We start from the raw sequence: 27,213 nt of genomic DNA on the forward strand, positions 1-27,213 counted from the left end.
ATTCATTAAGACGAACACGCTGAGGACACTGATATGGTGAGTGATGCTAAAATTTTGGAAATGCTAAGAGAAAAGAATAGTCAAACCTCCAATCAGTGTCATTCTATTTCATGTTTGATAGTTTTTATTCGTACAATTTTGTCCCAGAATATTTATTTGGACTTGTTGGACAAAAATGTTACTTCCATTTCAACGTGAAGCAAGTTACTGTCTAAAGGTTGTGTAGCTGTTACACAAAGTTTGACGATTGTGTGACACACTAACAATAAGTTACAAGAAAGTGAAAAAAGAGACGTACATGACATCATGCCAGAACAAACGTCTGGAGTTTAAAAAAGGACACAAGGACGATTTTAGCAAAAATATTTTTTATTGGATTTTACGCAACAAATCACATCACTTAAGTAAGAATACGTTTAGTTATTGCATATCTTAATAATGTTATGTATCGGTTTATGATTATTTGACCCGTTTCAACTCTTAAAACATAGAGAGGTAAGATCAATTATTTGATCATAAAAGGCGTAAGGAACGGACATCATGAGAGACTATGCACACTGAAATAGTCAAGTGGTGTCTATATTCAAAACAAAAAGTGTTTTTATATAAATTTAAAATTGTATCAATATTATACAAAACTGCTAATGCTTTTTTAAAAATTGTAAATTTCTTCAATAAGTGGTCATGGAATTTTGACTTCGACCACGTGCAGTCCTTCATGGACAAGTACAGGATCCATGAAACATGTCAAGCTGTTGTGTTCATGATACCCACTTAATTTACCTTCAAATTAAAAACAGCACTTTTACAGCATGCGATTTATGAAGCCAAAGCTGTCAAACCCTGCACCAGCCAACGATTGTTAGATTTGCTCATTCCTGATATACAGCAATTAAAACGTTACGTTGTGACACCTAAGGCAGAGACACCTTAGCACGTCGCAGTTTAACCCTCTGTTTAAAACACAGGTACATGGCCATTAGACACACGGAGGAGAGAAGATACAGAAGGACAAACAAGCTCACATCTACTCGTGAGAATCCCACAGTAAGTAGTGACATCCAGTGCTTGTTTTGAGGTCTGGGGTTCGGCGCTATCCTGACCCTAACACCGAGGTTCTGTTCCTGACTGCCCAGATCTCGCTTCACCCTCCAGCCTTTCTCAAACTGGAAGTCCTCATTATCATCCTGCTTTTGTAGACTCCTCTGTCGCACCACGCTTGACATGGACGCAGCACTAAGAGCTTTAGCTTTAAAGTGTTGATTGACAAAGGAGTCCAAGTCTACGATGTCCTCCTGAGTCTTCTGTAGCTTCAGGCCCACAATTCTCGGCTTGCGCGGGGACTGCTCCCGCTTCTGCTCTCCCTGTGGCTTCTCCCAAGGTTCCCGGTTAGGGGTCCTGCCCTTTCCGTCACCCCCCACTCCCTCCGTCCCCACAGGGTACTGCTCACCAGCCTGTTCCTCCAGGGTCGGTTCTTCCTCCTCCTCTTCCTCCTGTTCCTCTTCTTGAGGTTCTTCGGTCTGAGAAGCATGGTGAATGTCTCGAGCCCTTCTTTCCGCCCCACGGCCTGCTTCTTTCTCCATCCGAGTGGCCGTGAGCCGGTTTCTCTGATGGGTAAGAGCTTGGGTCTCGTCCTGCAGGTAGTCCGATAGGATGCGATCGGAGGAAAAGTAGTTCTGGAGGAAAGCAGACACCTCCTCCTGGTTCCAGCTGTGCTCGCCGGTCCATCTCACACTGTGACAGTTGGGACACAACTCTGGAGGCGGCCACTGAATCTTGGGGAAATTTGGGTCTTCACCAAGATCCCCTGTGTGAAATAAGAAAAAAAGATAATGTCACAACTGGGCTCATCGCATTTATAAATGCTAAGATCCTATTCAAAAGATGCAAACTGAAACCTTTTTGATTAAACAATGATCTATTTTTGAGCAGGTACAAAAATATTTGTACTTTCTTTGTGTGACAGGCCTAAAGACATGATCAATAGGCCCGTGGGTTCTCCCGGTGGGAGGATCATGAAGATAATAGATGAGGTTGAAGTGGACAAGATCTGCAAATGCACGTGTGACCAACCTCTCTTTACACTCACCATGAACATGCCACCATCTCCAAATTGCATACGAGAGCAGGCACCTCTGGGCTTCAGCTTTCCCTTTAATGAATTACTATTCTTTCACTCTTCAGATGTTTTGCTTTCCTCTCCCTCCCCCCAGTGGCACCCAGACGGAGGCATCCGCTAATAAATTGCTTGTGGCGGATGTCGCGGGACACTCCAGTGCTGGTTAGTTTACATCCCCCCCCATCTCTTACGCAGATTAATCTGATGTATATATGCATGTGTGGACGTACTCTGCATACCGCACTTTACATAAGAGATACATCAATTTTACTACATGTCTACGGGAACCCAAAGGTCTTTGCACGTCGTTCCATGACAGCACTCATATCTGGTGCCTACGGCGATTTTACTTTTAATCATGGATCCGCTCGGCACAGGGGTGACTTTAGCTGTAGCCTTGGTCATACTGATACAAAAGCCTGCCGGGAGAGCGCATTAATATTCATGCGCGTAAATAGAGACAGGGCTGTCACGCGGGACAGTTGGGGTGAGCGTGAGTGAATGCGAGTGGCGAAAGGTGGGCGGGACTGCTGCGTATAGAGAAACAAGTACTTGAGAAGGAGGAGGGGATTACACAACTGTTTAAGTCGCCGCTGGATGAACGCAAAACAAACATATAGGCTAATCCTCTCCTTGGCATTTTCAAAAGACGGGTGGTGGGAGAAGAGAGGAAGACACATAACAAGGGGATTTGGAAATGGCTTACCACCGTATTTGTACTACCACCTATTTGTACTAATGTTGTACACTGCAAATACATTTTAAAGATATATTTTTACATTCAGGCATTTAGAAGAGGCTTTTATCCAAAGAGATCAACATTATAATGCAACTGACTATATTGTGGCAATAATATAAAGGGATGCTATAACACGTTAACAAGTTTCAACCATGTTAGACAATCCCTGCTAAGAGGGTAAAATGTTTTTTTAAAGAGAAGAGCAGTTAGCATGTTCCTGCCATGCATTCATTTTTTAATATTGCAAGAGCTGCGTCTGATTGGACTGGATACACCCAACACACCCTGACAACCACCAGCACACCCTAGCAACAATCTGACAATTATCCAGCACACCCTAGCAACTCCCTGACAACCACCCAGCACACTACAGACAACTTTGTTATAATATATAATTAGATCTTTAAGATTTTCGTTAAACACTTTGATTGGGTTATAAAGGTTCTGTTGGTTGAATTTTGTTTGTGTTAAAAATAGTTTTTTTGGCCCGTTATAATTTGCTTTCAAAGTGGTCTACACAGTAAAGAATCCTGTAAAGAAAGGAAATGACAGCTAAATATTTTTTTCATGTAAAATTACGTTTTTCTTGTAAATTAAGTTTTTAACCGTATTTTCACTGAAAACAAATTCAGCAAATACCCAGAAATGTTCTGGCTGTTGGGTTGGCCGAAAAATACCGTAAAATAACATAAAAAAATATATTTTTCTGTATTTTGACAGAAAAACTGAGATTTTCTGGCAGTTGGGGTGCTGTAAAATAACAGTAAAATAAACATTTTAACATACAATGTCAAGTTCTTCTTGTATATTTGCAGAAGTTCTTTTTTTGCTGTATTTCACAAATGTAAAATATCTGGGGAAAACGTTTATGTCATACATGACAAATTTGTAAAAGAAAAAACTAAAAAAAAACTAAAATGCTTTTTACAATGTATAGCAACAATATGACACAACCACCCAACACACCATAGCACCCTAGCAACCCCCGACGACCAGTGATTTCCCCCAAAATGTATTAAACAAAATAAACTATAAAATGCATAATTTATTCCCAAATACTAAATTAACGTTACTCACAGACATAACCTGGTTACTTTTTCTGTATTAAAAAAAGTGTATACAGTATACAGTACAGAATAATGTGGAATATGCACTAACTGAGTCCATTCTGAACGAAGGGGGAATACAACATAAAAGCTTTGAAAAGGTAAATATATGTTTCCTCTGTAGATGCTTTTCCTTCGACAAGTGGCAGCAGAGAGGCCTGTTGCTTTGGCCCTTGTGCCATTTAAATTAATTGTGCAGCAGTGATACTAATAAGCCACTATTCATGCCTGGTTAACTGTGTGTGTGTGTGGGAGGGAGCTACTAAAGAGGCACACGATCAGGAGGAGGTGCTTCCCTCTGGGGAACAGCGAGAGGAACAAAGAGTGGGAGGGTGAGGATGAGTGCCACCCACCTCACATGCACGCACGCGCAAACACACACACACACTGTGTTAACCACTTGAGCCAGAGATTACAAAGCAGTGGATGGCTTGACGCTGCCGCCGCGGCATGTGCCACCTGCTGTCGTGGACGTCTGGGGAATAAAGGGCCGGGTGCCCCTGGCAGGAGACACTGTCGCTATATCAATTGTCAAGCTGAGGAAACGACTCCCTCGGGACAAGAGAGACAGTGAGACCTAATCAGCCGAAGTGATGGGGGACCCGGGAGCACTGCAGAGCCGTAGTGAGACACATGTGGGACTTTTGTCCAATTATTCATGACTTCGTGGCTGGGAAAGGGACAGACGCTAAAGAGGCAGGAGACATCAAATGGGGACAAACAAATGAATTAACCAAGTGTGAAGAGAAGCACCTAACTCCCTTTATAGCCCTTATGGACAACAACCATGCGAGTTGTCAAGTTGTCAGAGAGATAACCGAGACTTTATTTATGAAATGTCAACTATGTAACCAGTTGTTAGTAGACCGTTGAAATGGAAAATTCTAGTTGAAATAGTGAGTAACAGAAGCCCAGCATAAACAATGAATGACTATGACTTCAAACATCAGAGTGTGTTACAAACAGAAAATCGGTGGATATAATTGTAAAGAGAGACAGAAAGAGAGGGAGAGGTTGAAGTAGGAGGACAGGACAGCTGGTGTCTGCTCAGAGGATCGCAGAATTAAAGGGATTTAAATGGAAGCCAGTGCTCTGGAGAGGAAAAATCCACCCAAAACACCTCCTGGTGTGCTCTTCTCTTTTCTCCTTCTCTATGAGCAGGAGTAACAGGACTGAACAATATCTCAAGCGTAAACATGAAGCAAAAATGTTTCTGACAATGCAGTGCATTTATCCAGAGGTGCAGCGTAATTTGTCTTAAATTCTATACATACATGAAGGCACAATTTACCAAAATAAACATTATAAATGCCAATTGGTTTAAAATGGTGTTGTCTGAACTTAATCTTTAGGTGTCCAAATACGGGTCTACTGACTGCATGTTAAAGTTACCATTCGGTTCTATTGTACAGATGTGAAAACACCCACCTGCCAAGCGGTTGTTGACAAGGTTGTGTCGAGACCACAACCAGCGGACAGCAGCAGACAGCGAATTCACCTTATTCATGTTCTCCTGAGCCATACTCTCAAAGTGAGTCGCGCACTGCCTGCAGCCGAAAAAACTTTTGACGTATCGTCTCATTGCCTGCAACACCTCCAGTGGGTCTGATATTGACAGACAGAGAAAAAAGAACAGAAAGAAACAGCAAATTAGATAACATAAGTTTAAATAATACATTTATGGATATATATTAAGCACACTATAGAGGAATATAGACGGTGTCTTTGGATACATGTACCTGGCCTGAAGTCAACTTCCGGTCTGTGTTTGGTAATAATATAACAATTTATTTTATATTTAATTTATTTTAATAGTTTATTGTATATTAATTGTATTGAATTAAAATAAAACTACTCAACATTAATTGATTCTTTGCGGAGCCGGAAGTTAATTTAAAGGGATAGTTAACCCAGAATTGAAAATGTGATGTCATCATTTACTCACCTTCAGATTGTTGCAAACCTGTATTTTTATTTATTTATCCTTTATTTAACCAGGAAAAGCCCATTGAGATTAAAAATCTCTTTTGCAAGGGAGACCTGGCCAAGATAGGCAGCAGAATTTACCACACATCATTAGATATGTACAAGACACACACAAAAAAAACATGAAAATAAAACAAATAAATTAATAGAACAATTTGAAAGCCAGTTTTGCACTTACAATAAAATCTTAATTAAAACATTTACATGTGAGGGAGTCCAACTCAGAACATCTCATTCTTAACTTAAAACTTAGTAAGTTGATTCCTTTGAGTGTTTTTAAGTTGTTCTGCAGCAAATTCCATGTAAAGGGAGCAGAATAAACAAAGGCCTTTTTACCCAGCTCAGTACTGACATGTGTGACAGAAAGCAAGACAACAGCCCGAGAACGAAGAGAATAATGACCAGCACTTTTTTTCATAATAAGTGAACATAAATAGGATGGAAGCACACCAAGAATAGCCTTATATATAAATGTATACCAATGACAAAGCCTCCGTGTGGCCAGAGCAGACCACCCTACACGAGAGGACAGCTCACAGTGATGGCTTCGAGCTTTACAATTAGTAATAAATCTCAGCGATGCATGATAGGCTGCGTCAATCATATGAAGGCATTGATCAGATGAATGCATATATAATATCACCATAGTCCAGCACAAATAAAAAAGTGGATGCCACTAACCGTTTTTTAACATTAAAAGAAAAGCACAGCTTATTTCGAAAATAAAAACCCAATTTTAGCCTCAACTTTCTCACTAGACAGTGAACATGAGGCTTAAATGATAGGCAATCATCAATAACGATACCAAGATACTTATAAGTTGTAACTGTCTGTATTTCACGTCCGTCAAGAGTAATCACTGAGGGAACATTCAGTGGTCTATTTCAAGGGCAAGCGAAAAGCATACATTTGGTTTTGTCTGCATTGAGCACAAGTTTCAGCTGTAGCAAGGTGTTTTGGACCACAGTGAAGGCATTCTGTAAATGCGCAATGGCTTGTTTAAGAGAGGGTGCACAGCAGTAAATAACTGTGTCATCAGCATAAAAATGAAAGTTTGCATCAGACACATGCCGATTAAGATTATTTTTATAAATAGTAAATAAAAGAGGGCCTAACACAGAGCCTTGTGGAACACCTTTAAGGATTGGTAAAATACCAGATTGAACACCATCATGCTTAGTACACTGGGTTCTGTCACCAAGATAGTTTGAGAACCAAGAGACAGTATTCTCTGAAAACCGTGAATTAAGAAGCCTAATCTTTAAAACATCATGATCAACCGTGTCAAAAGCTTTTGACAAATCAATTTAAAGTGATGCACAGTGCTGCTTCTTGTCACGAGCAACAGAGATGTCATTTATCACCTTCATTGCAGCTGTGATGGTACTATGTTTTTTTCTAAAACCTGACTGAACTGGGGATAAAATGTCCTGTACATGCAAGATGTCTTTCATCTGATCACTCACCAGGGATTCAAGCATTTTGGCCACAACAGACAAATTAGAAATTGGCCTGTAATTATTTAAATGTGACGGGTCACCCCCTTTCAATAATGGACAAACAAATGCAGATTTCCATATTTTGGGAATAGTGTTGCTCTCTAAGGTAAGATTAAAAAGATACGTTAGAAGCTGTGCTACGCAATCAGCAGCTATTTTTAAGCCTCTCCTGGAGGTTTTTCAGGAGCCAGCCCTTTTAGGGCTTTTTGAACATCAGCCACTAAGAATGGAGTGAAATTAAAGACACTTGTAGAGACTGATACATCTCCCGGAAAAAGATCCAGGATGACTCCACATCAGGAATCAGCTCTATTCTACTCCAATCACAATTAAACAAATCATGGCAAAAACCCTGTTCATTAAATTTTTTGAGATTCCTCTTACATATTACGCGAGGTTTACATTTAGGCATCTTAGTATTCCTTATAGCAGCAACAACGCAGTGGTCACTAAGGTCATTGCAAAAAACACCAACAGCAGAAAATTTGTGCGGAACATTATTCAAAATTAAATCCCCAAATTAAAATTGACAGAATCACAAAATTACTTAAATTCATCTGAACAATGCTTCAGCCAGTCCTAGTTTAGATCACCTGCTAAAATAATTTCAGAGTAGTCCAATCTGGATAAGAGTTGAATAAGAGTCTGCAATGCTGTACTCAAGGCAGAAGGAGGCCTATAACACCCAACAACAGTAACATAATAGCCCTTGGCCAACTCCATCTTCACTGCCAAAAATTCCAGCTGCTTACCGATTGATTCTGAATAGACTAACTTCACATTAAATTTAGATTTGACATAAATAGCAACTCCACCACCCTTCCTTAGTCTATCAGCACGAAACACATTATAACCACCCATTCCAATACCCATATCAGTGATTGATATTGTCAGCCAGGTTTCAGATAGCACAACAATATCTGCATCTGTTAAATTCACCCAAATTCTAAGCAGATCCATTTTGGGTAACAAACTGCGAACATTAAGGTGAATTACACTCAAACCAGACATGGATTTCACATCAGATGGCAATGGAATACACTGCAACTCCGGTCCTGGATTTGGCTGCACATTGCCAGATAAAAGCAGCAATAAAAATATTAACCATCTCTGTTTACCATCAGTATATGAAGAATCTGTAGAATTTTTAAAATGAGAGTCCCAGTAATGTCTGTCATTAAATGCAAAATAGTCATTTAAAATCAAAAGACTTTGAAGTTGAAGAATATCTCTGGGTAGAAACCAGGCTAGATTTAAATCCTCTTCCAGCTCTTTTGGCATTTGAGTGGAATGCACAAAGGCTGAACAGTTGAATCCATAGGCTATGTCCAAAGAGCCACAAATGTTGTAAGATGTACTCACCCAGAATAAATCACTTGATCTTAGATTCTGCAAAGACAATGAACAAAGCAGCATTAAGAGAAGAGCCATGTTAGCAGAAGATGTTAGCAAAACCAGGAGGAGCTGACAGGGCCGCAGGGTCCATGTAGAGCCTGGAGATATTAGCTGGGCTGCTAAGGCCTAGAGAGGCTAGCAGAACCTCAAGATCCAAGTAAAGCCTGAAAAGGCTAGCAGGGCCTCAGGATCCAAACAGAGCCTAGGACGGTAGCTGGGCTGCTAGGGCCTGGAGCCTGGAGATGGTAGCTGGGCTGGAGCTGGGCTAGAGAAGGAAGATGGTAGCTAGGCTGCTGGGGCCTGGAGCCTAGAGATGGTAGCTGGGCTGCTAAGGCCTGGAGAGGCTAACAGGGCCTCAAAATCCAAGTAGAGCCTGGAGATGGAAGCTGGGCTGCTAGGGCCTGGAGAGGCTAGGAGGGCCTCAATATCCAAGCAGAGCCTGGAGATGGTAGCTGGGCTGGAGCTGGAAGATGGTAGCTAGGCTGCTGGGGCCTGGAGCCTAGAGATGGTAGCTGGGCTGCTAAGGCCTGGAGAGGCTAACAGGGCCTCAAAATCCAAGTAGAGCCTGGAGATGGAAGCTGGGCTGCTAGGGCCTGGAGAGGCTAGGAGGGCCTCAATATCCAAGCAGAGCCTGGAGATGGTAACTGGGCTGCTAGGGCCTAGAGAGGCTAACAGGGCCTCAGGATCCAAGTAGAGCCTGGAGATGGAAGCTTTTCTGCAGCAAAGTAGTCCATAATCCAGTAAAAACTATTTCATCTAAAAACCAAAAAGCTCAATCCTGGACTCTGCTAAAAATTTTACAAACACACATCAGACCATACATGCCGCCATCTTGTATAAATGTTTTTTTTTCTGCACAACACAAAGAAAGATATTTGAAAGAATGTCAGTAACCAAACAGATCCCGTCCCCCATTGACTCACATAGTATTTATTTTCTACAGCAGCAAATGGGGAAACAACCTGAGGGTGAGTAAATGATGACAGAATTTTTATTTTTGGGTGAACTATCACTTTAAGCTCCATGCTTTATCAGATACAGGAATGCTATCATCGCTGATCTGGATATCATATGTCATAAATTATATTGACTATAACTAATGTATATATATATTTCCATATATAAATATATATATATATGTGTGTGTGTGTGATATATAATTCATTATATTGTAAATGGGGATTCCAAGCTCAATTGGTATAGCAAGGTGTTTGAGCCTGGAGAAGATATACAAGATAAAATGTATATCATGAATTCACTGCAAGTTAATAAAAGTAATCAAAGAATAAAAGTGCTTGCCAAATGCATAAACATTAATCTAAATTGTGAAGAATAATTGTTATGAGGACGGTATATCACAATAATGGCAAACCTGACAAAACAGAAATAAGTAAAATAGAATATAACTGCGAATACAGAAACCCAACAAACGGTTTACAAACTTCCCAACCCTCTAACCCTAGATTTCCTTGCACTAATCTACACAAACCTACCCTTTTAAACAGCACATGTTAAAGACAGGCCACAGCGGGAAGCATTAGTAAGAGAGGTCTCAGGCTTCTCTATGGGTTACTTTCATGCTGTGTTTACTAGTACACCGGACCTTCTTTCTTTCCGTTTAGCTGGTGGACACAACCATAATCCAGTGCGTTGACAGTGGACAGATGGAGACACCATCCCTGCCCTTCCATCTGCAGGTTACATGACCCCCCGTCCATCCGCACGCTCACACAAACACGCATCTGCACGCAGATGCCCCCTGTCCTTCCGCCCGCTGTAAGCTGCTGGATTAAGTGTTAGTGGAGGAGCTGTTTTCACTGGGTCTTATATTAACCCTTCCAGTTCTAATAATCTAAACAAATCCCTCTCTCTTTTACCCGCAAACAATTACTTCACCGGCAGCAAAACAGATCCTACACACAACAACTTCCTGGAATGTGACATTCTGGTGTGTATTCGTGTGAGGTGAAGATTTTTAAATAAAATGCTTGAGAAAGCCCTCAGAGAACACAGACCCAATGCAGATGCGTGCCGGCCCGCTCCACACAATAGACAGAGTTTATCTTGGAGGAGGCTCAGGATCTGCCTTCCTGGCAGAAGACGGCCCTTAAGTTAGAGGTCACCGAAAGGCCAAAATGAGCAACACATCTTTTAATTTATGTGTGCTTAAAATATTTAAATCTATATACAAGATTAGCATCTTTGGCTCAACAAAGGTGAAAGAAATCAGTCAAGGGTCACATACCTACTGAGTGATGTTTCATTGATTTAACTAAGAAGTGAGATTCAATATAGGTGAAGCTTTCAGCAAAACACCCTAATATTTAAATCTATATTAAAATCTACAGTAGTAGCAAAAACGGATGTCAGGAGGTCATATTTGTACAATATTTGGTTAAATACCCACTCAGGTTAGATTAAACCATCAAAATAAAAGGTGTATGATAGTTTAAAGAAACAATTGGGCCAAAAAGGTGAACAACAGCTTGTCTTAGAATATAGGTTTTGTTCTAATTTGTACCTATAAATGCATAGAAAAACAAACAGCTCACAGAAAATAAGTCATATATTGACTATAATTCCATAAGTGAACATTTAACTAATATAATTTAACTTTTCGTCTTGCCTCAAAAAGCAAGCTTTGCCAAACCTCCCTAAATTCTTGCCAAAGATGAGCTTTAGTTTACGCTCCACAACAAAGCCATACTCACATAACATTTTTAATTCCTAACATATTTTAACATATTGGCAAAAAAGATCAATTTTCCAAAATGGGAAATCACTTTCGCCACGACTGTAACAAATACGATAGATTGTGTTTATTGGTGGTGTGAGGACGACATTGATGTTTACCAAGACCATAAATCTACAATTATGTAGAAGAAAGGTGTAGTATCAGTGTCGAAGATAGCAAAAGACTGTAGTTTCAAATCCCATTATATAATACATAAAATTATGGCTAAAGAAATGAACATTGTTCACAGCATGTACTAAATAACTCTGTGAGGCTATTGATACCTGAATCATCAATTTCTTTAGCCTGCACTGTGAGCACATGGAAAAGGGTCCATACAGAGCAGGGGTAACCACGGTAACGGGCCTGAGACCCCTGGCATCCTACCCATCGCACACCTTCTGGCAACACAGCGTCGTTCGTCTAAAAACATACACACACAAACATAGTCTCAATTGACTTGTGTTGCACTTAGAAAACAAGAATCAATCAAAGTCAATCAATGTTGTTTTCGGTCACTCCTCAGATGAAGTGATATGGGGATTGCAATTAAAACAGGTACGAGTGTTCAAACTAAAATCCTTTCCGGTCATATTTCATACATGACTGAAAATATAAATAACAACCCATATCAAATAGCATTGAACTCTTTGGTGTGACTTTGGAATCCAGTTCTCTCATTGGCCAGTTTCCTGCAGGCTCAATCTCAGTGTCACTCAGCAGTTGATTGGTGGGTGTGTCTATAAGAAGCAATGATCTTGATGACACCAGTGCATTTCCTTACAGGACTCCTTCGTACTTCCTCATTGATTCATTGATTGGACGGCTAAAAGCTAATGATGTCACTAACTAATCCACAATACGTGTGGTGTATAGGTATGTGAACTCAGGTCAACATTATAATACTAAACACACGTATATGCATGTTTTATCAAGTTGCATTTGATGTTAAATTAAATCTGCTTGAAATCGTGCATGCAGTGCATGTTTTTATTAACAAGAATATATCGACAGTATACTAATACTCTGACCTAATGACCCAAATCTAAATGGAGAAATATGTACATCAACTTTGTTTAACTTGTCAGACGATGCTTGACTATTTCATATGTCTAAAAATCCATTTATTGTTGTAACACTCGTGTTAATAAATAGGTAAAGAAAACCAAACATATGTTTTGAGACTTGCCTGTACAACACTGTCCAGCACATCTCTAAAATCGCTGTATTTGATCTCTGTGCCATTCTGTTCTTGTAACCAGCTGTCCACAGCCTTCAGTGCACTCTTTACAGATGGTCGACCTGGGAAAAACTAGACAAACAAAACTTTTTTACATTTCAAAAAATGTCCCTTAGTAAAAAATGACTGACATTACAATCTTATGTGGGGTTTACTGCACCAGGTTAAATGCACGCGCGCATATGTTTACACACAGTAAAATCGGCAAACACTCAACAGGTCATGTACAATAAAATATAAACATGTACAGGATTCAAATTATATCTGTATTTGCTAGTCATTTGTATTTGTATATGGATGTAAATTAATTATTATCATAATATACTAATTACTAATAATATAAATAATGTAATAATATAATTATTACTGATAATATAAATGTAATAAAAAATTGTTTGAAATATTTCATTTTAAACTCAAAAGAAAGTCATATTTTTATGCTTTAAAAAGTAATAAGTTATTAGTGTGTGTGTGTGTGTGTGTCTGTGATTTTAGTAATGACCAGCGCAACTCGTGTGGCATAAAAGAACGGACAGATTCAATGGCCCTGGATGGACGCCAGTGCTGACCTTACAATTCTGTGTCTGAGCCGGGGCCACAAAGCCAACACTGACACTCCGTCATGGCCCCATAAACAGCCACATTACAGTAAGCCAAGGTTTGTGTGTGTGTGTGTGTGTGTGTGTGTGTTGAGGGCCCACAGGATCCCAGAGGTGCAGCTTTCTTTGATTTGTGCCGCTGCGTCTTTTCAATTTTCCTGCGGCCATCTGTTCAGCATGGTGCAGCCTTCTATTCATCACCCTTTAACAGGATCTCTATTAAAACGCAGCTCACTTAAAAAGGCCTTGCAGAGATTTACTTAACCCCAACGCCCCACTCCATTCTGATTTGCTTCCTTAATCCGGGAGATTCGGCCATTGAGAGCGCAGCCAAGGCGGAAAGCTAATCAGAGCTGCACAGGTGGGAAAAGGAGAAAATTGAAAGTCTTTCCCCGAGTGCGTGACATGGAATAGATCCGTGCGGCAGTTTGGCCTCAAACTAGTGTGAAAAGCTCATCATGCACCATGGATGGTTCAGATGAAAGGCATTGTTTAAACATGGGGGATAACTCTGCAACCAGAACAACACAGGGGCTGTGAATAATCCTCTGGGATGCTGAAAAGTGAACAAGGTCCTATAGGGACACTACCAAAGTATCAACTTAAGCTCCGATGAATGTTCATTGCTTGTAAGAAAAAATGAAACAAATGAGAGAATTGTTAAAATGACATCAAATTGGGATATGGAGCTATATACTGAATTTAGATTGTAGAAGCAAAATTATCTGGATAAAGGGGATAAATCTGATGAGAAATGTTCAAGTTCATATTTCAATCTTAAATATGATTGACTTTTGAATGAAGGCAGAAAATTCTAGCTCCGTGTGTGACATTGTTGAGATCTAAAACTAACAAGATAAATATTTAAGACACATAGGAGATTTAAGCAACATAGTAAGCTTTTTGAGATCCATTAGAGAGAATGTTAAGTAATAACTACTGATCTCAACAGAACATGTTTTCTGAGACACCATCGTTTTCATTCGAAGCTGCGAGTTTGAGAGCATGCTGTCAATCATAAGAGTATATATAGCCTCTGCATATTCCATCTACCAAAGCAGTCATATATAGATCAAAAACCACAAACAGCCCTTTCCAATCACTACTCCAGACCCCCACCCTCCTCTCATCCTCCCCTCCGGACCATGACAATCCACTTCACCCAAGCAATATGTCATCTCCAATCCGATTAGTATCAGCATTCTACAACCACAGTCTCGCTGTGTAGGTTCTGAAGAGCAGGCATCTGTCGGCCCTGAAGAAGCGCCGGGTTTAATCCCGCCTCACTCGTCCTATGGGACCCCTATGCAAGTAGGCCGTGTAAAAACCCTTTAAACAGTTCCCTTGTTATCATGGTGTGAAATTATGACAGGTGCTGGTTGTTCATCAGACTTTAAGACAGTAAAAAACTGGGGTTTTGCATTCCAAAAAGTTGTTTGAAAAATGAAAATGCAGGTGCAGTCCGTCATGTCTCGCTGCCATGAAAAGTCAATTTAGGTCACTCTTCTATAAAAGATGTAGCTTGGAATTCAAATTACCTCATAATTCTTTATTTTATTCTCCCCCTTTTCCAAGCGGGAAGGCTCTTTTAGGAAAGCAGGATAAAGACGGTTAATCCTAAAACCTCTTTGTAATGCTCTTGTGTTTCTAAGATCCACTTCTTAAATCCTAAAATACAAGTTCTGATTCACATAAATCCGGATTGTGCCACGAGTCTCGATGAGTAACAGCGTAACCGAGGATCACACAAGCATGTCTCCGATTACTAAACCTTCACTAGTAAGAAAATGCAACAAATTAATATATTTTAAGTTCACACGAGTTCATGTTCTTAGGAAGCAAAATCATTCATATTCATATACAAACCAAGTACAAATAATAGGCTTAATAATCACTAATAATAGAGAACATATATTACTCCAAAATAATATGAATGTAGACAGATCACACAATTATTCAAATAAATGCATTCAAAAACAAACATGATCCTTTATGCATCAGGCAAATGCTTTAATCCAAAACCACATAGAGTTTGTACAAGAACAACGCATATATTCTTTATCAATTCTTGTGTTCTTTAGGGACCAAACCCTTGACCTTGGAACCAGAAACACCCTTTTTATAATTTTACTGTAATTCTCAAGTCCATGGAGTCTAAATATAACTTTCTCCCAACATTAAAGCCAGATGAAGGTTCAACGTTTAAAGACAGGATGTGACATCTGCAAGATAATCCTATTACACCAGTCTGCCTTCCAAGCATCTTATTCTCAAAAACCGGCAACCAACCTATCAGTTTCTAACACTCTGTACAGCTCAATCACAGAAACTGTTTGTGTGTAACATCTGTGAATGCAAGCTTGTTCCTCCCTGCCATCATTAATCTCACCACGCTTTACTTTAGTGGGGTTAAACGCTTCCTCTTCACAGAGTGTCAATTAATGCAGCCGGCGTGTCTGTTTAACAAGGCAGCTCAAAAGGGTGGGCCAAAAACAGCAAGGACACTCTGAAGAGGCCGGCCTAACCCTGGAATACCAGAGGGAGCTGGGAATATTGACAAAACTAACCACAGTTAATGGGAGGCCTGCTCGGGCCCCCCTCCGCTGCTCCAGGCATCTGCGTAAACTTTCCCCAGAGAGCCCTAAATAATCACAGAGATTGGCAGTGCTGTGCTGGACGGATGCAAAGCCAGCGAAAGGTCATTGTCTTGCACCTCATCAAAGATATCCACAGCACGCGTCTGGCCCGGTGGAGAACAGAATGATTATTTGAGTGAATTTCACAAGCTTTATTTAGATTTTTTATTAAGAAATGCCCAGTTCGAAAAAACTACATAATGAAATTTATGTTGAAATGGCAAAATCCTTTTTGGTCCAACAAACAGCCTACATTAACTTCATGTAAAATACATGTTAAAAATGTTTTCTTAAATTTTGATGTGAAATATAAACGAATGTACAATGTGAGTGTAAAAATGAATAAATTAGTAAACCAAAAAACGATATTAATATACTGAACAGAAACACTAATATCACTCAATACGCCATAAATCAAAGACATTTTCTGAACTGTTATAAGTGGTTTTGCTTACTACTCATCAAGCACTGCAATTCCTTCATTACTCATTTTGATTTCATCATTATCATTATAAAGTCATAATAAAAATCCAAGAAAAGGGGCTCCGTTCAAAGCTATAGAAAAGTATTGATGCACACTATTTATGCTATAGTACGTGTAGAAGTACCCTGAATGATCTTTACGAATAAAATATTCTTAAACTGTTAAAGATTCGACTACAACAAGCTTCTAAAACCGGTGTACTATTTTTGTCCTTAATGAGGGCGGCCACATACAATGAATACGGGCCAAGACAAAACTATAAGGGTGATCCTCAGCCCCCATACATTAGTGTAAAGACAAGTTCTGGGACGTCCCCCTGACAACACACTAAGCCTTATATAATTTCACACGAAAACATCTGAATGGCCATATTCTGTGCTTCCTGAAAACCATTATGATCTTTCAAATCATTTAGAGCCACAAATGCTTACAATTTCTCTGCTAGTTTACAAGAAAAAGACATCTTGGATAGAAAATGTCTTCGAGTTTGACGTATCTCCCTCTAGTGGTTAGTTTGCCAATTGAACAGCAAATGAGTTTATTTAGCCTCAGCTGATAGAACTGTTTAGACCTAACTCACCTTAGCCAGCACATTGATGTACTTTTTAAGCGCAGTCAGATCCGTTCCAGTGATGGTGACGTGAGCATCCAGTTCTACACGCAGAGAATAGTGGAGCGCTGATTCCAGATCAGACATATAAACACGTGTCCTAAATACGCACACAGACCACAGTGTGTGCCATTAAAATCATATTATAAATAATCTTTAATAATACAATTATATTAAGAAAACACTACCAAAAAAACATGAGGAAACAGTAAAACGGTCGAAATAAAAATATTACTATCAATCGCTAATTTTTTATTATTATAAAAATGGCATTAGTCAATATAATACGCAAAAACGTTATTGAGACTGCTTTTTATTCAATTGATGCAATTATCATATAATTATTTCATCTTATACATCATACCATATCATTATGTGTGATAAATAAAAAGTTTCACTGATATGCCGCAAAGGTTGATTCTAATGGTTTGTGTGCACTAACTTGTTAAACGGCCTCCACTCTTGGGTTGAGTTCTTGATGAGATCAACGATGGAAGTTTTCACTTTGCCCGTTCGCACAACTCCCGGCAGCCTCTGGAGGGCATATGAGTAGAAGACACGTGCTTCTTTGAGCCTACGAGGAGAACGAGAAATAAGTAAACACCACTTAAAGTGGACAACACAGGCAATCTGAAACAGCCATCATGTTTGACTCCAAAAGAGTTTAAGGTCCATGTTTGCAGAGTTACAGCTTGTTGACTCTGTTAAATATAGGATAGAAATGAAATATAAGTGTAAGGGTTAAAGGGATATTTCAGAGGCAAAACAAAATGTTCCTATGTTTTACTCACCCTCTGAATATGACTTTCTTCTTGAAAAGTATTGAAGTCGAAGTTATAATACCACTTATCATTTTACGAATGATAGGAGCGAATGGGCTTTGGCATTTTGAAGCTCCTAAAAGTGCATCCATCGATCAAAGAACAATTCGACATGGCCCTGTGGTCCCGTTTTTTAAATAAATATTATAAATTAATCCAATAAACATTTAATTTGTGTTTAAGAATGTATTTCTATTACACGTACCCCTCACTTAAAATTTTCTCATCTCCACTGTCATCCATTTACTTCAGATGAACATATGGTGGGTGTGGTGTGCTGATGAGATGTCATTTCTGATCATTACCCTCTTCACTAACCCTGACAATCAAACAATAAACACCGCTGTGCATTCCTGGGTCTCCAGCACAGAGGACACACGGCCCCTCATCTATCCAGTCTTCAATCAACCCTCACTGGGGAGATACTGGAAGTGAAGAGGGTGTGGCGCTGGAGGTCCCCAGAGTATGTCGGCACGCTTCCGAGAGCCCGAGGATCGGTTTGCTCAGGGAGATGTGGAGATAGCGTGAGCGTACGTGTGTGTTTGTGCTTGCTACCCAAGATCAATCACGCATTCAGACCTGACGAGACGCCATCTGTTGCTCTGTAAAGCAGGGAATGTTTGGCAGGTGAAACGTAGAAAAGGAGCACTATTGTTTCGACGTAGAAGATTAAAATCCGCCCTCAGCACATACACACACCCCATCAAGGGGAAATGGAAACAACATAAACCGACCATAAATCATTTCTCTTTTGCATCTCTTGACTTAAGGGTTTCACGCTCATGCCAAGTTTTTTTTCTCGAATAAGCATAACAAAGCAAGAAACGCTCAAATGTATGCCCCTGTTTAGGAACGATTATGACAGCGCAGTGATCTTAAATAATTGCATGTATTAAAATTCTGTTGTTTCAATAACCAGATGTTGTGGGATTCTTTCTGCAATTGTTAATGATTATAAAAACAAGAAAATGGGATCAAGCAAATAGTTTATTTTTTTATTATGAGAACATTAGAGTAAGACACTATGGTGTAGAGGTTAGTCTTTAAGTTGGAAACAAGAAAACATTGCACATGTTCACGCTTAAAGGACCAATGTGGAGATTTTGCAACCAACAAATCACTCCAGTCAGCACTACGGTGGCTGACACAGGACTACGATGTTGTCACGTTTTCGCTTCTTTGCTGAAGGAGATAATGTAGTTACAAAACGCGCTCTGTACACCAATTTGTCCGTTTAGGGCTACTGTAGAAACAACATGGCGAATTCCATGGCCTGTGTAATTTTATGTATGTAGATCCAAAACATAAAGCTTCATTATGCAAGTTCTCTATACAGCTCTGAAGACATAGTTGCGTATATTACATTGCAAATCTGTCAATGGTTACTCCAAAAAATTATACACGGCACCTTTAACTTACAAAGCAGTTGCCATGTCATCGGCCTTGGTTTCCTAAAGAATGACTGAAAAAGGTCTGGAGAACTTACACGTTCAGTCTAGAGATGTTTCCAGACGAGTTGTACAAGTAACAGGAAGGAAAATCGGTCACATTAAACCTGGACACCAAACTCGTCTCCGTGTCCAAAACCCTTCGCACAGCTATATTCTCATACTGCAATAAGTCCAACGTCACCTAAAAAGCCAGCAAAACAGCAAACACACCAGCTTTACAAAGCTGAAGAACAAACCTGAACTCAATCGGTCTCCCAAAACAGACCTGACACGTCAAACAAACAAATGTTTCAGTAGCACCAAAGAACCTCATTATTTACACTTTTCTGACATTAGCAATAAAAAAATGACTATAAATTAGCATATAAAACTGCAAGGGTGAACAAAATATTATAAAGGACATGGTTTTAACCTTTAATACCCAAGTAATACAAACAAATATTATTGATATATTTCTTAAAAGTGAATTTGTGTTTTCTTTGCAGTATTTGAGATCTGTAAAAAAATCAGAGCATCTTTTGTGTTTTTTTACCTACATCTCCGGTTCTCATTTTCTGCATATTATTATTTTAAATTTGGGAGAAATATTGTAAGTAGTTTGCAGGATGAAAAAAAGGTAATTTTACCTAAACAAATACCTATAAATACATTTAGAAAAATAACTTTGAGATTGGTCTCATATTTGTATGGGGTTATAAAAGCTTTCTAACTTTACGTAACATGTTTCCAAACTACTTGAGCCCTGTTAAACTGGTAGGAGAACGCATTTTACTCTTAACCATTTCTGCAATTCAGCTTTATTTGAACAGCCAAAAAACAATTATGGAAACACCCTGTTCCATGACTAAAAAAACAAACAAACATAATAACACCACCCTACAAAAAAAAACTAATTATAGACGGGAATGTTCGACAGATTATAGAATGTTACACCTGTATACAAAACTATAATGTTACTGAGTGATCTGGTTTCTGCTTCTGACACCAAATCAGTTTTTATAACAGATCAGGTATTGTTTTATTTTGTTAAATAGGCAGTTAGTCTTACCTCTCTTCCCACATAAGAGTTTTTTCTCTCAAACACAAGAGCCAGATGTTTGACACTGTTGGTCTGAAAGAAGCTTTCTATCTCTGCCTCACTGTCAAGACAAAACATAATACATGTATGACCATTTCAGACATTTCCATGTTTGCTTTTTCTACAAAATCGTTGACAAATGACACCAAAATTAACTAGTAAGTATGATGTAACTGAATAGTGCAGTGCATCCATTTCCTTCCCTATGTCGTAGCAGTTCACAAAAAGCACACAAACCAACATGCTCACTCACTGTAACAAGCAAACAATACTATTTACATTACAAAGCTCACTGTTAGGTCAACAGTGACAGTTTCATATATAAAAATGTAGTGTTTTAAGAAAGAAGGCTTTGTTTTGACCTTGTTGCCTCTAAAGGTGGACAAGCAGGTGGCCACATCTGGTCACGCGTATCCAATTTATCTATAATGTGATGCCGAAGTCCTCTCACATCTCTTGGGAATCCTGCATTGATATTAAATACAAAGTTAAGCCGAACAGACATTTAAGGGGATAACAGTCCTTCGGTAAAATATTTCTGTAGCGCATACTGAGGGGGAACAAAAGACACATTTTACCTTGGAACTCTAGCCCTCGGATCGTATTGCTTGAGTAAGCAGGGAAGAACTGTGTGAGAGAGAGAGAGAGAGAGAGAGAGAGAGAGCGCGGTAAAAGCGCGACCCGAGAACATTATTTGCATACATGCAGTCTCACTGACAGCTTTAGTCAACATCTCTTCCTTTTAAATGACTTACAGATGTGGACGCTTCTCAATCTTTTCCAATGACCACCTTATTTTACAAGAGAAAACTAGACAGACACAAAACGCCTAATCTGCAAAAGAACCTCAAGTGATGAGCTTCGAGATGTTTTTCTAATGATACATGGGAGCTGAATGGACAAAAGAGATGACGGGCTCAATCACATCAGTTAAAACTGAGCTCATATGCATGCCTGAACAATTACCCCTGAAGAAGATGAAGTCATCTGTGTGAAAAGCTCACTCGACAAACTTTTGCACTCTGGATTAATGCAATAGGCCCATTCATAAATCGTTCAGGAAACCACTTTGTTGCAAACAGACATTTGCATAAGAATGGTTTAATGAATTGTGTACACAAAATGTGTTCTGCAAATTTTTCATGAATGAGGCATAATGAGTTTAGTCCAATTACCAGTTTTGAAGACAAAGTACATACTAAATTAGATGACGTCACCTTCGATGTACACATTTTTATGTTCATAATTTAACCCTGAGGAATAAATGTAACCATTTGGCCCATCCCACAGTATTTCTAGTATCTAATGTATTCACTTTTTGAATATGGTGGCTCCTCTGCTCCCGTGGCATCCTGTGATAGAAAAGTGGCAAAATCTGATGCGTACTGAGAAATTTTAGGCGGAAGCAGTAGACCATCCAGGAATTATATTTTGCACGATGAGATTTCCGGCAATCTATTCATTTTGCATACTATAGACCACTTCAAAAAACGTTTATAACCGAATCACAATGTCAAAGTGACATCTTTAAGATTTAATTATATATGCAAGATTTGAAAAGTAGCAAAAATAAATTACAATTAAACCGTAAGGGCTTCTGGACCAGTGTTTACATCTTGTGAAGGGGTCTATATAGTATGAATGTTGGTGATTCTGGAAAATTGTATGTGTAAAATCACCATTTCTTCACAGTTTTTTGGTAATTGTCAATAAAAGCATTGCACATACACTATGTTCTTGTTCATCCCTTTACGTAATTTTAACAATATTTTGCTTATGGATGGAAAATGCACACTACCTTTAGAGAAGGATATCCGGTGATTCCAAATCTGATACAAACTGGTCTGTTGTTTTCATCGGCACAATCAATCGCAGCCAAATCCACAGCAGGCTTCCATTCTATAGCAACAAAACACAAGACGTAAAGCCTATTAAAGTGGAACCAGTGCACAGGTTTTCTTGCAGAGCAACCTTTTCTTGCTCATGAAATACAGTTATATACATTTTACAGAAGTAAAGTTTTAACATAAGTTATCATATTACAATATAATAATATAAGTTTCACTGTGTCGGGCGAAAAGTTGTCACAATCTGATTGTATGGAGTTTGTGGTTAAAAACAACTAAGTGTATATGGAAAACTCTGCTGCCACAATGTCAAAGAACATATGGCAAAACATAAGCAACAGCAGTGCTAACATCAATAAAACCAAAAGTTCACTTTTACATCATGCTCCATTAACCTTTGACAAGGGGACTTCCAAGCGGGGAAATAATTTGCTGACAAGCAAATATCCGATGTTGTTACCTGAGGTCAGGCATCTTCACAACCTTGAATCTAGAGCAACAGAAACAGGAAAAAAGCTGCAAGCATCTAGCTGTGGCAGTTTCAAAACCGAAATGAGTTCAAGAGTCAGGGCTGATGTTGACCTACTGTGCCTCAAGAAGTTTTGCAGCTCAAAAAGGCAGGTCACCATTTAGACTCATAGGGTGAATGTTTACTTGCTAGGCAGACAAGATAGCAACATTTTAAAGGAACAGTTCACCCAAAAATGGAAATTCTGTCTTAATTTACTCAAGTTGTTACAAACTTTTATACATTTCTGTGTTCTGATAAACACAGAGAAAGATATTTGGATGAATGCTATTAACCAAACAGTTCTCGGCAACCATAGTAGGAAAAATTGCTTCCTACATTTCTTTGTTCTGTTGAACACAAAAGATATTTTGAAGAATGTAAGAAAAAAAACCGTTCTGGGGCACTTTTGACTACCATCGTAATTGTTCCTACCATGGTAGTCAATGGTGGCCGAGAACTGTTTGGTTACCAGCATATTTACAAATATCTTAGAGTTTTCAGAACAAAGAAATGTATACAGAGATGGGACAACTCGAGGGTGAGACCGTTTTTATTTTGAGGTGAACTGTACCTTTAAGTCGTTTTTCTTGTCGTCGTTGCGCCATTCGTTGTAAAGATTGAACACAATTTAAAATATATACACATTATGACACTAAATTATTGAATTGAAATAATAGGTTACCTAAATGGGGTCACTACATAAGCAGCTCACTAAGGAAACCGATGGGTTCATTATAGAGGAAGTGCCCTCAGAAAAGATATTAGCCTTTGTTTTTTATTAATAAAAACAGTTTCTTCGGCAGATGGATAACCATTTGTATTACCATAGTTTTACAACAGATATCCTGGTTGAAATGTGCTTATTGTAGCGATTAGTAAATATATTGTTACTATTATTGTATTGCACTTTTACTAATGTAGTAAAACCATGGTGAATTTTCGTAACCAGGTCATTATGTTCACCATGTAACGTTAAACAGCTCTTACTACACTTTAACAAAGATTGTTCTTAAATACGAAAAGCTTGCAAAACGCACAATTTCTGCAAATTAACACAGTTATCCGTTATACCTACACCTAAGCGATTTTAACGTAACTACTGTTACCTTGGCAAAGTGACGGAAGTCCATCTGTTTAGCATCAGAGCACCAGGATACATCGTCCTCACAATGCATACATTAAAGAAAAGTTAAGGTAACGTTAACTGACAAACCTTTGATATCGCTGGCAAGGTTTTTCCAGAGGGGTGAGAAAGCGACACAGTGTCCGCACCACGTCGCGTAAAACTCCACCAGCAGAGCCGCGCTGTTGGAAAACAGCACAGAATCCACATTATCCGGAGATAAAATAATAATCTGATCCGACGCGCTGTACAAACCGCTGTGTGCCATGACAGGGAAAACACACAGAAACGAAATAACAAGACATGGGAAAGAGTTTACAGGGTTTAATCGAGTTTCTGTCGCGTAATAAGACGTGGCACGGCAGCCACGCCGCGCCATCTTTCCTTATTTCTGCTCAAACCAAACTATTAGAAAGTGACAGGAACTTTACTGCGCCTGATCACATGTTAAACTCACTCACTCCCTCCCATCTCTCTCTCTCTCTCTGATGTTCGTCAGGAGGTCTTGAGACTTACACTTTTGCAATAAACTATAAAGTTTGGTTTAGTGGCTTATTTTTTGATTCCTTTTTCACAACAGCAAATATATAAGTGTACTGTAATCTCTGAGAAATAATCAACTGCACAAACACGTACATACATAATGCAAACAAAACATATTCATTTCATTTATAATTTTGAATAATTACAAAACCGTAGACACTAAAGTATATAAAGACACCGGATACACCACATATCTTCTCCTTATGTATGGCCATGTAAATCTGCATTGACAGCCAGTGGCCAATTCGTTCAAATTCACCCTTTGCTCAAATATGACCTTGCTCATCTTTGGTTCAAGTTCATGTTTGAACAGTAAACCTAATTTTACATAAGCAAAATTCCCATAAGGAAATAAAACAACCACTGTGTGACTGAGAAACGAGATCTTTATTTACAATTTCCAAAGAATCAGTTTGTTAACAAATATATCTATAGTATGTACATGGAAGCAAAAGAAATACCCATTTTAACAACAATCTTCCACGAGTCTACTCACAGGAGATTAGCTTCTACTATTTACACGGGTTAAACAATTTACAGAGTGCACCCCCGTCTCTCACAATACCTCATTATAAATATACATACACACAAGGGATGCAAAACATTTCTATGACCTACCAATTTAAAAGTAGAAACTGATTATCAAACCATTTGTGCCACACAAATCCTAATCGACCCCGAAGGCAGAGAGTTTCAGCCAAAAAGACAGATTTTTAGCAGCAGCCTATTCTCTGAAGGAGGTAGAGATCTGTGTTACCTATATAAATAGCTCTGCCCGCTGGGTGACACAGACATGCTTAGAATCAGTGATATTTTGATGCTGGGTTTTAGAAACGGCTGCTGTATCTACCCTCTACAGGTCACTATTGGACATAATGGCTCAGCTGTGAGAGAGGTGTGGGACGTTTTACAGTTCATTAAAAACCCAATACACTAATCATCACAAATTCGGACCAGGAGTCTGATTAACAAACAAATATGTACATCACAGTATAGCGAGATCTGTTTCTAAAGACAGGTTGGATATGGGGAGGCGTTGAAAAGTTACCCCAAAACGTACACAAAGAGTAAAACACTTTCTAAAAGTAAACCAATTTGTCCTTGTGCTAGACATAATCTAATACTACCGTTCATCTTTTCCATGCACAATTGTTTATTTAAAAAACAACATTTTACTTTAAAAAGGCTGTGATGGTGGACACACACAAAGTAAGGCAGAAATGTACATCTTACAGCATTAGAGGTTTATCCAGCTACTGTACCAGGAAATAAGTGAGTTAATACAAGATCAAAGACTAAAGGACACTAAAGGAAGTATGGGAAATGTCTCTCCTATATGAGCAGACAAATAACCATGGAGGCACTTAATGGGATAAATGGGAAATAAACGGGAAATTTTAAGGCTAGAATCCAGCATGACCGTGTTATGCACAGTTAGGATAACATTTCTGGTAACGATTGTTGTATCTGTTGTCAGTACAGTATTACAAGGACAATGTTTCTTTCTGCCTTTACAAAGCATACAGTTAAATATCATTTGCATTCATCATTATCTTGCATCAAATTCCTTTACATTGTATTGCCATTTACACATTCAAATTTTACTTATTGTGCTTCTGCAGATGCATAAAAGGGTAAAATAATCTCTTTCTTTACACTCTTTTCAACATTTTTTTAGAATTCAATTGTTACTTTCAAATAAATTAATAGATTTAAAGGTAAGCATGTTTATGATACAATCTAAATGAAAACGGTTTTAAAAAAAGTCTGTAAGCCTCAGGTCTGTCCTGATTTGATCTGATCCTTTGTTTTGAGACTTGAGAATGGCAGAGCCAGTATTAGCAGCAACGATGAACAGACACCGAGTTTGGGGAATTTGGACCCAAGCAGCTTCTACAATTTTCACAGGATCGCGAATAGCTGGATTCAGACTCCTCCGATACGTTTGAGAATATCTCCACCATCTTCAGAAAGATTCGACTTGCTGATGAGATGCCTTGTGTTTGGAATTCACGATGTCTTGTCATGGACTTTGAAGGAGACTCGAGGGGAATTCCCCACTAAATGTCTGTATATGCCAAGGCCCGGCTTACAACAGAAGGTACCTAAAAGACTATCTCTGTACAGAGCATCATCACAGAGTTCTTTTGGATCGATTCTCTTGGATTTGTGTCAGAACGTCAGCTGTGTCTTTAAGCAAAGCATCAAAAATCCCGTCAACTAGTTGCATCTTTACAAAAAGTTCATCCTCGTCGTAGTTCACCCACTGAGATTCCTCTTCGTGCAACTCCTGGACCTAAAGGGTTAGTTATCATATATTTATACATTAGATTTTGCCTTTACTTAACAAATAAACTGCATTATACCAAATAACTTGGTAGGGCTAATAAGTGATTAAATGTAAATAATCACATCCAGAATAAAAGTTTGTGTTTACATAATATATGTTCGTGTGATGCAGTTTAATTTCGTATTTATAAAAACATAAACATACACACATGAATATATTTAAAAAACGGTTAAATATAAAAATCAATAAATGAACAAAAAACTTACTAGAATGTGGTCAACCCGGTCTCGTTTCTTACGGCCAAATTTGATCATCTTCTGCCAGTCTGTTTTTTGATTCTGTTCTTTTCTTAGCCTACACAACTTTAATACCTCAGTCGTAACAAATTCCTGAAATAAGAAA

General features: G+C 38.8%; 2 protein-coding genes across 5 annotated transcripts in view; both read right to left on the reverse strand.

Annotated features, from left to right (window-relative positions):
* Positions 1-355: 355 nt before the first annotated feature.
* On the reverse strand, positions 356-24,465 carry qsox1 (quiescin Q6 sulfhydryl oxidase 1). Its single transcript, XM_079468088.1, has 12 exons — positions 24,069-24,465; positions 22,296-22,396; positions 21,076-21,124; positions 20,860-20,962; positions 20,468-20,558; positions 19,455-19,600; positions 17,590-17,721; positions 17,118-17,247; positions 12,768-12,890; positions 11,863-12,001; positions 5,393-5,569; positions 356-1,807 (listed from the first exon to the last, which is right to left on the reverse strand). Exons 1-12 carry the CDS (start codon positions 24,355-24,357, stop codon positions 915-917), a joined length of 2,373 nt encoding a protein of 790 aa, XP_079324214.1. The 5' UTR covers positions 24,358-24,465; the 3' UTR covers positions 356-914.
* A 423-nt stretch (positions 24,466-24,888) lies between these two features.
* The window catches only part of cep350 (centrosomal protein 350), a 30,419-nt gene continuing 28,094 nt past the window's right edge, over positions 24,889-27,213 (reverse strand). For all 4 annotated transcript variants that reach the window (XM_079467183.1, XM_079467182.1, XM_079467181.1 and 1 more), the window contains exons 38-39: positions 27,078-27,200; positions 24,889-26,817 (exon numbers count right to left, since the gene is read on the reverse strand). In XM_079467183.1, coding sequence (XP_079323309.1) covers positions 26,656-26,817; positions 27,078-27,200 — 285 coding nt within the window. In that variant the 3' untranslated portion in view covers positions 24,889-26,655. The remainder of the gene's footprint in view (positions 26,818-27,077; positions 27,201-27,213) is intronic.

Source organism: Barbatula barbatula, assembly GCF_947034865.1.
Source record: "Barbatula barbatula genome assembly, chromosome: 11".
Taxonomy (NCBI): domain Eukaryota; kingdom Metazoa; phylum Chordata; class Actinopteri; order Cypriniformes; family Nemacheilidae; genus Barbatula; species Barbatula barbatula.

Coding starts and splice junctions, on each gene's coding strand:
- qsox1 (XM_079468088.1), bottom strand. CDS start 24,357: ATGGCGCGGCGTGGCTGCCGTGCCACGTCTTATTACGCGACAGAAACT. Junction 21,125..22,295: donor CCGGATATCCTTCTCTAAAG/GTAGTGTGCATT, acceptor TCTCTCACACAG/TTCTTCCCTGCTTACTCAAG. Junction 1,808..5,392: donor TGTCAACAACCGCTTGGCAG/GTGGGTGTTTTC, acceptor TATTTCACACAG/GGGATCTTGGTGAAGACCCA.